Source organism: Cloeon dipterum, chromosome 3, assembly GCF_949628265.1.
Source record: "Cloeon dipterum chromosome 3, ieCloDipt1.1, whole genome shotgun sequence".
NCBI classification, from domain to species: domain Eukaryota; kingdom Metazoa; phylum Arthropoda; class Insecta; order Ephemeroptera; family Baetidae; genus Cloeon; species Cloeon dipterum.
The window spans coordinates 14,676,720-14,688,771 of record NC_088788.1 but is presented as its reverse complement, the minus strand read 5'-3'; the positions used below and the strand labels follow the sequence as shown (position 1 = coordinate 14,688,771).

Sequence of the window (12,052 nt, the reverse complement as noted above, 5' to 3'; positions counted from 1 at the left end):
TTTACCCCCGCTGATGGGCCCATCAATAAATGACCCGGCCGGCAGGCTCGAGATTTATAAAATTGCGGCCAGTAAACAGCACGTCTCGGTCCAAAATATTGTATCGGCCCAGCCGGTCGGCGGATTAGCCGCCAAGTAACTCGTGAAGTATGGCGCTTTCCGGTCCATCCCATCAATTTTAAGGCCGATGTGGCGCGCAAGTTGGGCGACAATTCTTCAAAAGCGCTCGCGACGAGAGGACGCAGGAGCAACCGCAGCTGCGGCCCTCACAATGACACTTTATTAATGCAACAATGAATGGCTATTATTGTAGTACGATTATGGTTACTGGCTGCTGATCGAGGGCCCGAACACAAAAGACGACGGGGCCCCGTGCTGCACCCCCGTCCTATATGTGTGCGCGGCGACGGGGAAACAATCGTTTTTGCCTGCTCGCGCGCTGCCAACAGATGTTGAATGGCCATATGGAAGTAATTTCTGCCAAAGAGAAAATATTGCCACTTCATTATTTATCCACTGTAACTGATATCGACGCTGAAATATGCTCCTCGTCAATGCAGAGCCGTTAATCTTGCAGCGGTAATGCTCTTGGCAATCGCAACAGTCAACGAAAACCCCGGCAGACTGTTTGTCCGTTTCTGGTAGGAGAAATATTTAAGGTATGGATTTGTCGTTGGAATTTGTGCTAAACTTGATTAAATAATTTATCTGATATCGTTGTTTGCACAAATTGGAGAATTAACTTCAAGAGGTATTTGAGTGAATAAAACAAGACACATAATCCAAACGGGGAAAATTGTTCCTCGTCAAGCAAGTGAGTGTTGTTTTTGTGTGCGATTTGGACAATAGATAAAAGTGCGGGCTGAATAAGTGAATACGCAGCGACCCGCCCTCTCCTTGGGAAATGAGCATCCCCTTTTATGCGAGATTTATATTTTTTCCTGCTGCTGTCAGTGCTGCCTTTCTTCTGTCGTTTTTATTTTTTATTCGCGCCACAGGTTATTTCTATTCAGCTCAATAATGGCGTCAGGTTTCAAGTGCGGCAAAAAAAGGAGATGCGTTTGGGAGCGAGCTGCAGCTCACACAAATCCACTGTCTGCGGGCGGGCGGACGTAACAGCCAGCCAGCAGCAGCAGCAGAAGAAAAGAACGCGGCTCAACCACCACCCTATTCAGTAATAACCTCATTACAACCGATTGAATTACATAATCTGGTTACTTACAAAGAGGGCGAAAAGAAACCCGACCACGGAACTGCCAGAAAAAAAAGAGGAAAATTCGAGCTGTTGCTCTTCGAGAGAGCAGGCCTAATTTTCCCATCATCGAAACGAAATATGAAGAGATTTTTCACTGATGAAACGACAAGTTTTATTAGCACAATGCGAGGGATGCTCAACTTTATTCACAAATTATATGCAGGGAATAAAAGCGAGTTTGACGAACACATTAACAGAATCGTTCAGGTCCATTATAACCGAATTTAAGAGCTTAGTTTGCCGAAATTTCCGCCAAACCAAAGGCTTATCACGAATAAAAACTGCACTGGTCGGCAGCGGTAATTAAATCCCGTTCCATTAAAGCAGCTAATGTAGTTTTTACGGCTGGCGATGTGATTTATTCTCTGTCGCCATTCATCAAAAAGTGTCGCATTTACGACCTGCTTACGTTTTTATTCCACCGACGTATTCATCAAAGCCGTATTCATCGAAACTGACCGAATGTAAAAAGTGGTGAAAAGTCGTGAAGGGAGAGAGTTGGAGAGAGAGAGAGAGAGAAGTCAGTTCTTGCCGGTGCCGCGTGAAAAGGAGTGGTTGCCTGCTTCCTTTCGCCTGCTTGCTTGTCACCCTCTTGAGCTCGAGTTTCTCGCACTTTTGCACTTAATCAAAGTCGTGCACCCAACTAAGTTTGAAAAGCGATCCCACCAAAGCGAACGGCAGTGAGAGCAAAAAACGTGATTAACCAGCCGATCCTGGCCCGAAATAATAGCTGGCCAAATTACCCGGCCCCGCTGGACACACATACACGCCGACCAAACTTTTACTGCGCGCACGTTTCCCGGAGTAATGACTCATTTTCTGCACTATTGTTCCGCGGCAGACGAACGTGCTCGAGAAATCGATCAGCAATCAAAAGGCAACCGTAAAAAGGACACAAACCCCAAAAGCACAACTTGGAACCAGCAGGGAGTTTGGATATTTCTCTTATCTTTTGGTATTCCATTCAATTTCCAAACCACGTTAAAATACAACATTTTTTGAATAACCTGGCGTGAGTTAATGTTGCGCAAAAATGCTACATTGCAAAATGAATTCAAATACGGTCGAGTCATTCTCCGACTCAACTCTTGCCTAACAAACAATAAGAATAAGAACGAAGCATACTCTCATTGTCAGGTCTGAGCCAGCGCGTGATTCACCGCACGAATAGGCGGAGGCACCTTTTCCTCGTCCGCCAACAGGATAATATCGTGAATCCCGAATTGTAAGGGCGGTTACCGTGGCACAAGCCTGTGTTGCTACTTTACTTATCGTGCGGTCTGGCATTAAAAAGTGCCAGCTTTTTCGTTTCATAATATTATAAAGAGCTGCTGCTGCTGTGCGCCGGTGACGAGGAGCTGAATGAAAGGGATAATGCTCGACGGGATCGGTCCACTTCCGGCCAGCAGCGATGGTCGGATGAATCGCTCTTTAATCCCGCGTGTCGCATTCATCTCCACCGCGGTGACCTGTCCGTGACGTGAATCGCTCATTCCACATTATGCATGTGCTTCTCCACGCTGGGGCGTGCGTTTCGTTGACGGCCTAATCACGAACAATGTGATTACGTATGCACAAACACAGCCGAAATGCGATGGAAACTGTCAAACAGCGTGGCGACACAGCGACGGACACAAATCCGTTGTTTCGTGAAAGGAGGACTTCATGATTGATGGGCATTTCAACAAGTAACCGTTGGGCACCACGAGGATACCTATGGCTTTCTGTCGAGAAATGACAAAATATATATTTAATAAAATGGTCTTGCATTCACTGCTGACAGGATAATGCACTTACGTCCCTTCGCTTAAAAAGATTTAAATTCAGCGCAGCTGTCACAAATATTTATATCGCTAAACCAATTTCTGTAGCCAACAAACAACCTGCTTAATTAATTACGCCACCCATTTCAGAGGTATTTACGTTTTGCATCATCCCTTGGAGTGATTTAAGCTTGGCTGCGGTGCTGCAGCTGTACTATATTACAATAATCTGCACCATGCTCTCAAGGCACAAATGAAACTGAATATTCGCAGAGCTCACATTAACGCTAAGTGCGGCGTGTGCTTCACATACATATTTAATTCATCGCGTGAATTTCCTTGAGCAAACAGAACGTGCCGTTTTTCTCTCGTTTCACTATCCTTTCATCGCGAATTGAGGCTATTGGAAAGCAGAGGCTGCTGATTCACTTGTTGTCGTCGGCTGGCTTTTTCCATAATTGCTCTGACTCAGTCAGAGTGTCTTACGAATGGCATTCGCGGTATAGCGAAATGTACACAGCGCACCATTAAAGGGTCTTTGTTACTCCCATCGGCGCGCGCGTGTGTTTCGATCCGACCAACAAGATTAATCTCCGCTCTGTGGATGATAATTCCAAGAGTCAAACGGCTCGTAACTCCTTGTACACGCACGCTGAGAGATATATTCACGCAGCTATGTAGAGGACCTGTAGTCAGCTGGCTGCTTTAGTTTAAGCGGCACGACGGGCGTGGGTGTGATTTAATCAAACGACACACAGCCGGCGATATGAGCTAAAGGGTTATCCAAAGTTAATTTCCGCTTTTCGACGCAGTGAAACAAAACAAGAGGATGAAAAATCGCCACCTCCACCCTTTCGCCGATAACTCAAGAGGCACGCAATATATGAGAATCTATTGCCATGTTGTTTCACGTCTCGTCTGGGTCGGAGTGGATTCTCGGAGACGAACGGCTCTTTAGGCCCGAAAATGTTGCTCGCTGCGAGCGAGCTGAAAAAGGAGAGAGGGTAGTTAGATTATTGGCTGGTGCTCACACACGATTCGGACGCAAACAAGCGGAACGACGATTTTTACGGAATTATTACCACGGTCGCTGCGCGTGCTGAATGAATATGGACAAACAAACGGAAAAGCAATCAACAAAATGTTCAACAAATAAATTGAAAGTATGAATGGCGCGGTAGTACACTCCATCTCGACCGCTGAAATGTAATTACGCGCGGTCGGGCGGCGGAAAAACAGCGGCGGACAAATGATAATGACGTTGCAGCGAAATCCAGCTAATGATTTTCATTTTAATGGCAATAACAACGACGATGACAACACAATAATTGGGCATTCGCATGCTCGCGACCCGTGGCGAGTATTATTATCGTTCCGTGCCGCAAAAATCCGAGTGGGTCGATCGACATGCCCTCGACACCTTCCGTGTCGGGCGCGAATTTTCTTCCTTTTCTTCTTTAATTGCCAACTACCATGAAAATGACGCCCGCTTGTTTACTCGGAAGGGCAAAGCTAAGAAAAAAGAATAGTTTGCATGCATGCCCATTTGATGTGTGCGTTGTTCTGGCTTTTATTGTTCTTTTCTCTGAAGGGAACAAGTGTGTGGCATTTCAATTAGGCGAACTTCTATCGCAACAGCGGATATAGCGTCAATTGCTGGCCCTTTTGAATCACCTGGCATGCAATTAACAGTTTCAATGCAGCCCCATAAACCATCAAAATAAATAAAACATTTACACGAGTTGTTCCGGATTAAAACAAAATCGGTCGCAGACGTCGCAGTAAAATTAGATATTAAATCAGTGCGAAATTTTACGAAGACAAAGAACCCTACTCTTGCACTAGAGTTAACAACTGAAATTAAGGCTGACAATAGGAGCAGCACTCAGCTTTATCTTTCACGCGTTGATGCAGAAAGTGCGTGTTTCTCGCGTTCCATCCGGCTGAGCAAAAACTTGTGGAAATCATCCCCCGGCTCGCAATTATCTCGCCTGCACCGAGTTTCGCGTCGCTGTCAAGGAAGAAAGAGAGCGAGAAGGAAGAGGCCGACGTTGCAAAAAGAGGCATTTAACGGCAGCCTGTCAACGCAGGCTTTTGTTATTGACCTCTGGGTGTGGACAAGCGGTGGGCGGGTGACCTCTCTACGGTCATTAAGGGGATTGAGCAATCGCGGGCCTGTCTGGCAGCACAACGGCAGCCCGTCTGCTTCTTAATTATGCGAGCGGGTGCGTAAAAAGCAACGAGACGCACTCAGCTTTAACTGCTCCGCTGGCAATAAAAGCAAAAATTCGACAAACTAACTCTCGTTTATATTTTCTTTTTCCGGTCGTGCCTTATATTTGAATGCACACACGCACGACCGGCCGCAGCGGCAGCGTCGCCAGCTTTGGCGCGCGGAAACCATCTAAAGTCGAATAACAGCGGGGAAGCCCTTCAAACAGCCCCCGCGCGCAGGTACACCCGGCCCCTGCTGCTGCTGCTGCATTTTCGCAGCAATTGGTGCGGAAGGAGAGCCACTGCCGGCCGTCGAGCGCAAAATGGAGCAAAAAGGGTACTTTCGTCGGCGCCACTGCCGCATTTCATCGCAAATACTCGCATTATAATCTTTTTGCGCGCGCCAAATTGCTTTAAATTTTGAGCTGCAAAAAATTCCGTGGGCCGAAACGTAATATTTTCATTGCGGACACCAGCGTCTGCCAAATTGGGGCGCAAATTGCGTTCGGCGGCCAACCTCGCAATGTGATTACGCTGAGATGTGTACGAATTTCCAGACAGAAATGAAATTCGTTGGAGCAAAATATTCCTTAGCTCTTAATATAATCTGAAACGGTGGAGCGGAATTTTTCATTTATTAAACACAATTTTCCTTTCCAAATTTATATTTAACTTTCACTCCCTCGCATATACCGCGCGGTACTTGAAACTATCCCGCAGCAAGGTCCCTGCCGGCACTGCTTAATTGAATAAAAAGCTAAATGGCGCACTAGGTCAAAGTTCAGACAACAACCGCCCCCGTCATTTTCACGGCATCATGCGGCATAGCCGGGCCCTAGGATCATCATTCGTTTACTTTGGTTAATTTTAATGAAGAGGGCTGATTTATGGAGGCAGCAGCCCGCCCCTGCGTTTGCGCCGAGCACTAATGAAACCAGAATCTTGGGCACCAGTTGGGAAGCGAAAAGCACCCTCTGCAGCCGTCTGCCGAACGCGCCGCCCGCATTGCCTGGCTATCGAGTTTCCTCTCCAAAAGAGACACCCCCGGTTTTTTCAGTGCTAAGCAAACCGCACCTTGCTCCTCAAACAGCTTCGCAGCTTTCAGACGCCCGAAACTCGGTCACGGTTTCCTGGACATTTGTCACTTTGCCACTCTTAGGAAAACAGCTGCAACCCCCATTAGCGAACGGTGAGATTAAGAAAACACACATGCACCCCTTGTAACCAACACCCCGGGCAATTAACGCTTGGTTGCAACCCCTCCAGCCGCATTTTTCTCATTCCAGAAAGAAAAATTCCTCACCAATTCTCACACTCCTGTTTCATTTATTCTGAAGTCAGTTTTGAAACTGTGGAAAAAATTGCACACGAAAAGACCAATTTTAATCAGAATGTTTTAGTGTAGATAGCGGTCGTGCTGGCATAGTCGCAGATTCTAGGCAGGGCTGTTTATCAGGCGACGCAGAGCCTCTCTCGTCTTTTATCAGACTGCGAGCGAGGTGAGGTCTAAATCAAACACGGTGTCGGCTGATAAGCCGGCCGGCTGCTCGCGGGGCGCGTCTCCGAGCCGCCGTTAGGAGCCCCAATTTTCGAATCGGCAAAAAGGGCCGGCTCTGACGCATTATTCAGGCGCCGCGTGCAAACTTACTCGCCGCCTGAATAAATGAACAGTGGCGGGCGGACCGAGCATGTGCGTGTAATTGTCAGAAAGGCCTTTTCGCTGCGACGAAACTTGATATGAGCGGCCATTCCTTTGATCTGGCCGAGTATTAATTTTGCAGGTAATAATGCAGAAAGAAAATTCACCGGCTCGTCTCTGTCCGTCCGACGCATGAATAATTCACGTGCGGCTACGACAGTAATTATCGCGCTAGTCAAAATGCGTAAGCCATTAGTAAATGACTCACTGAGTTGCGAAAAATTTCAATCAAGATAATTGCCTTCCGGTTATGAACACGGAAAATTTGTTACCTCTCATTTTGCTTCAAAATTTGTACTTTAGGATATGATCGATTGTTATTTTTTGAGCCTCAATTGTTCTAAAGCACGACATTTTTTTTCTCGGTTCACCCGTCGGTTGTGACTCTTTTTAGAAAATGACCTTAGTGAAACTTTCACAGAAAATACAGTGGAGAGGGTTGTTTTCATGGGGAAAATGACTTCACAACACCAGGGGGTATTGTATTTTTTAAACGTGCCCATAGCAAAGGAGTGTTGTTATTGTTCAAGATGAGTTCCAACAAAGGCTTATAGCTGACAAAATAGGAAAGAAGTTTCTTAATAATATTCTTCACGTTTCTGAAACATCTGCTGTGCTCAAACCTCAGCTCACTCTCTTTCGCCACAAAACTCAACTAGCATTATATTTTGAGCAAAAAATAGAACTACTTAAGTGTAGTATGATCTGATCAAAAAATTACTCGCAAGCAGTGTATAACGTATTTTTTAATTTGTTATGAACTCTCATCATTTATTTATTAAACACTATCATGTGTAAACGAAGTTAATATTACAATTTGTCATTTTATTTAGCTGGGCACTTTCCAGCTTGTGTCAGACTCTGTGCCATGAACTCTGCCATGGTTTCAAGTGATTGCGGGATTGGCAGTTTTATTTATTTTGCGATCAGTAATCGCTATTATCTTAACCATATTTGGTACTAAAATCATTAAGCTGCATTTGAAACTAGTAGATAATTTTAACCCACTGATAACATCACATCACATAAAAATTGAGAAAATTTTATTTCAAAAAGCAATTTGTTGTTCCAGGAAAAATATGACATCACTCTTCTCCAAGAGATAAAAACTAAGAGCTGAAGATAAGACAAATCAAAGCTTCGAATGTGATACAATTTTCAATATTTTTTAAATAAAGCACTATATTTATTTATTTCACCAAGCATTGTTTTCTTTCACGTTTCACGTTCGAGCGAAAGAAGCGTTGCTCCCAAGGAAACAGCCGTTATTTAAATACGTCGAACGTGAAGTCACTCCGAATAGGCTTCAACAGTTCTTATCGATCAATAACTATTTTCCAAACTCAACTTCTCACGTTGCAACAACCACCACAAACATTCGGAGTGATTACGGAGAAGAAACTAATGCAAGTTGACAAGAGCTGACGCAACGGAGGAAAGAAAAGGCAAGAAAATGAAGTCACGCCGCTCTCTTTGGCTTCGAGATTGTGTCAGTCAGCAAACAAATGATTTCGCTCGCGGGGCCGCGAGCAATCAACCTCTTCTCCAGCTCCAGTCTTTTTCTCCTCTCGCCGTTCTAGGAAAGACGCGCGCTCAACAAGTTTTCCAGCTCAGGTACGGCGGCTGTGCCCCTCCCTGGTGACGTCACTAGCTGCGACAGCTCCCATTGGTCCGCACCTGGCGTCTCCTTCATCTCAGGAACCTCTCGATTGCCAACTACTCGGCATCCCAACCGCCGCCGTCGTACGACTCGAGATCGGATTGACCGTTTAGCCCTGCACTCTGACCCGCGGCAATTGGCCGTGATTCACTCACTCTGGCCGAAATAAATTAATTTTCATTTTCGAGGAACGGCCGCTGTTTCCCGGCCGGAAGGTTTCGGTCACGCGCAGGTCGCAGCTGTAAAATTTTACGACCGCCGCTGGAAATTTGGGCTTTTTGGTGGTGCGGCCGCCACGGGATGCACACTACATAAAACGCTCATTTCCCAATCTGCACCGACAGCCTGAAATCGAAATGAGGTGCGAACCAATTTTCGGCGAGTTACCACCAGTGAATAAACACAAATTACAGGCAAAACTAACACGCGTTTACTAGTAATTTAGAGCAGAGGTTTAAAATAAACAAATCTCACTCGTGCCAGGTTCATAATAAATTATAGTTTCTTTCAAAATGATTTTGAAGGCTTTAAATTTATTATACATGGTTGAGTTATAGAAATGGAACCCTAAGTCGTAAGAGCAACATGAAAAATATTTCGTAAAAAGATTTGAAAGCGTTGCTTAAGCTTAAGACCAACAAAATTTCAAAAGCGAGCGTCGGCGTTCTCTGAAGGTACAATGTATGGCAGGTGGTGGGGTGGGGGTTGAAGCGTTGGAGGGCGAAACAGGTGCCGGCATGCCGAGATTTTTTTAATCGCCTTGCAGCGGAAAATGCATTCGGGCCGAACGGCCGTTGAATCACCGCTAAGTAATGGGCTCGTCGCCTGAGCGTGACGTCACCTCCTCGCTTACTCAGGTCGGCAGGTACGAGAAAGAGAAGGAAGATGGACGTGGCTTACCTGAGGTTGGTCCGGCGTGCACGGCCGCGGCCAGCAGGGCGGCTACACAGAAGACGACGGTCCTCATTGTCGGTCCATAACCAGGAACTTTTTCGACGCGAACACTTGTTGATGGCGTTTCACGGGGAACTCGCCGGCCTCTCACACGGCGCTCGTCCTCTCTCTTTCTCTTCCTCGATTTCTCGCTCACTCACCGACCACACGGTTCAAGTCCGAGCACTATACTGACTGCCGGCAGCAGCTTGCTCAACGTTCAGCGAAAGATCCCGGCGCACGCTGGCGACTGCAGCGCCCCGCTCGGCCGCTAGCCGACACCAAGCAAGCACTGCACGCACGCATGACCTCGCAAGGAAAAACTTTTTCGGCTCGAAATTGATTTCGAGAGGTCATGTGTCGAAACATCATTGTGTCCTATCGGCCGGCCCGAAAGCTCTGTTAAAAAGGGTGAAATGTAAACGACTGCTTCAAAGGCGGAATGTGGCCATTCCGCGAAATGTAAATGATGGACGAGCCGGTTTACATGCGCGCCTGTTAAAAAAATACAAGCCTGCTAAATAAAATGTTTGCTGACAGAGTAATTTTAAACAGAAGCTATTTTTGAAAAGCGCTGTAGCTCAAAATGAAATATTACATTTCATAGGTGTTCCGCTTTGTCAGTTTTGTGTTTTGTAGTTGGAATCGCAAGAGAATATTCAGACACATTTTTGTCCCATCTAAATCATCTGACTTAAATCGTTAAAGAATTTTATTTTCACAATCATCAAATATTTGTTTTTGAATAGGGTAAACAAATTACAAATAATTTAATTTTCCTCAAACCTGAATAGAATAAAATGAAAATTTAAAATTTTCAAGTATATAGCATAATAACATTTTATCTTGTTGCCTACGCATAGTCCAAAAAATACAAGTAAGCACTTTTGTAATTTTAAATAACGAAACAATAATGCTTCAAGATTTGGGTGATGCATTATGATCCAACGGGATATTCCAAGAAGGGGATAAGCCTCATGAATTTTCACGTTTCCTGAAACTCAGATTAGAAGGAGCTGAGGATCTTCATATTGCTGGAAGGTTATATAACCTTTTGGAGCCAGATTACTTGTCCTGTATAAACAGAAGTACGCTGCTCGCCATTGCCCAAAACAGAAACACAACCAAAAACAGATAATGCTTATCCTTTCTGTGAAACAAGTGACGTTCATTATAATTTATCAATAATTTTCTCTACTCGTTTTTCTTAAGATTTTTAAAAGAAATTCTTGGATAGTTTCTAAAAATTAGTATATTATATTAACTCTTATTAAAATATTTGATCAAAAGATTGAGGAATTAACAATATTTTTGCCATATCCAATAACTTAATGTCAAAAGATTTTAATATGTGATACACTAATACGGTGTATAAAATCCAACTACATATATTTACAAACATTTTGCATTATACTGTGTAGTATTAGATTCTGCATTTAACTTCGTGCGTTCCTTTGAAATTGTAGGTAAACTGCCCGTCTTTAAAAGGCATCATTATTTCAAAATTGTTTCAATGGCTTTAAAGCATTGTGGTAAACAGTAAAACCGCACGAGACGGTATAATATGTATATTCGCAGAGCGGAAGAAGCCATCGTAAAACAATGTACATCGATCATAAAAGCGGTACCGCAAAATGTGCAGTAATATTAGGATGAACAAAATCTGCTTTGGCGCATAATAGCAAATGGACGCTGCTTTATTTCACTCTCTTTGTTATCTTTTATTAATGTTATTGCGCGTTCCGAGCACACAGCGTGGTGGCACGAGGGAAAAAGTGAGATTTTTCGGCCCAATAAATCCTCTGCCCGATTCTTATTGCCTGGTCTCTCATCATAAAAAGCTTCTGTGCCTCAAAATAAAAACTTGTTCCTCGGAAAAATAATAAGTGAGACGTTCTATTATACTGCCGTACTACATGCAAACTTTCTTTATCGCGTAGTCAATAATAAATTTTGCCTCTCGCGCTGAAGAGGGCAGGCAACGGTGAGAAAAGGGAACGAGAAATTCTAATGCAGCCGAGGAAAAACAAAAGGGCGATTTGTATCTTTTCCGTGACGGTCGCCCGATTTTCCTCTTGCGCGCCTGAGATTAGGCCAAGAAGTAAGGGGATCACTTTCCAGCGAGACCGAATCCCCTTGCCACCGAATGGATGTTCTTGCATTTAGGCACAATGCGCGCAAAGGGCGAAAAACTTGCCGCATTCGTGCTCTTGCTAAATGGAATTAGAACATGGTGTCGCACATCCAATCAGTAGAAGCTGCGGACCGGCACACTTGAGATAAATATCCGCACACCACCAACGTGACGCCAAATCAAGCTTTGTGAAAGCGCGCAAGATCTTGATTTATTTTTATATCTGCTGATGCAACTTGTGATGTGTGCTCTCTGCTGCAATACGATTCAGATTCAAAATTTGATATATTTTGGATAATTGAATGATTAAATTTGATATAAATTTAAAGCTGTGCAGCTATATAAAGATTTGTCAATGAAAAATATTTTTTTAGTTATATTATTTACGGAGGAA

The 12,052-nt window shown here is 44.4% G+C and overlaps 1 protein-coding gene across 2 annotated transcripts in view; it reads right to left on the bottom strand.

Moving 5' to 3' along the window:
• shg (shotgun) overlaps nucleotides 1-9,731 on the bottom strand; it is a 49,319-nt gene extending 39,588 nt beyond the window's left edge. For both annotated transcript variants that reach the window (XM_065485335.1, XM_065485336.1), the window contains exon 1: nucleotides 9,492-9,731. In XM_065485335.1, the coding sequence (XP_065341407.1) occupies nucleotides 9,492-9,558 (67 nt within the window). In that variant the 5' untranslated portion in view covers nucleotides 9,559-9,731. The remainder of the gene's footprint in view (nucleotides 1-9,491) is intronic.
• Between the last annotated feature and the right edge of the window lie 2,321 nt (nucleotides 9,732-12,052).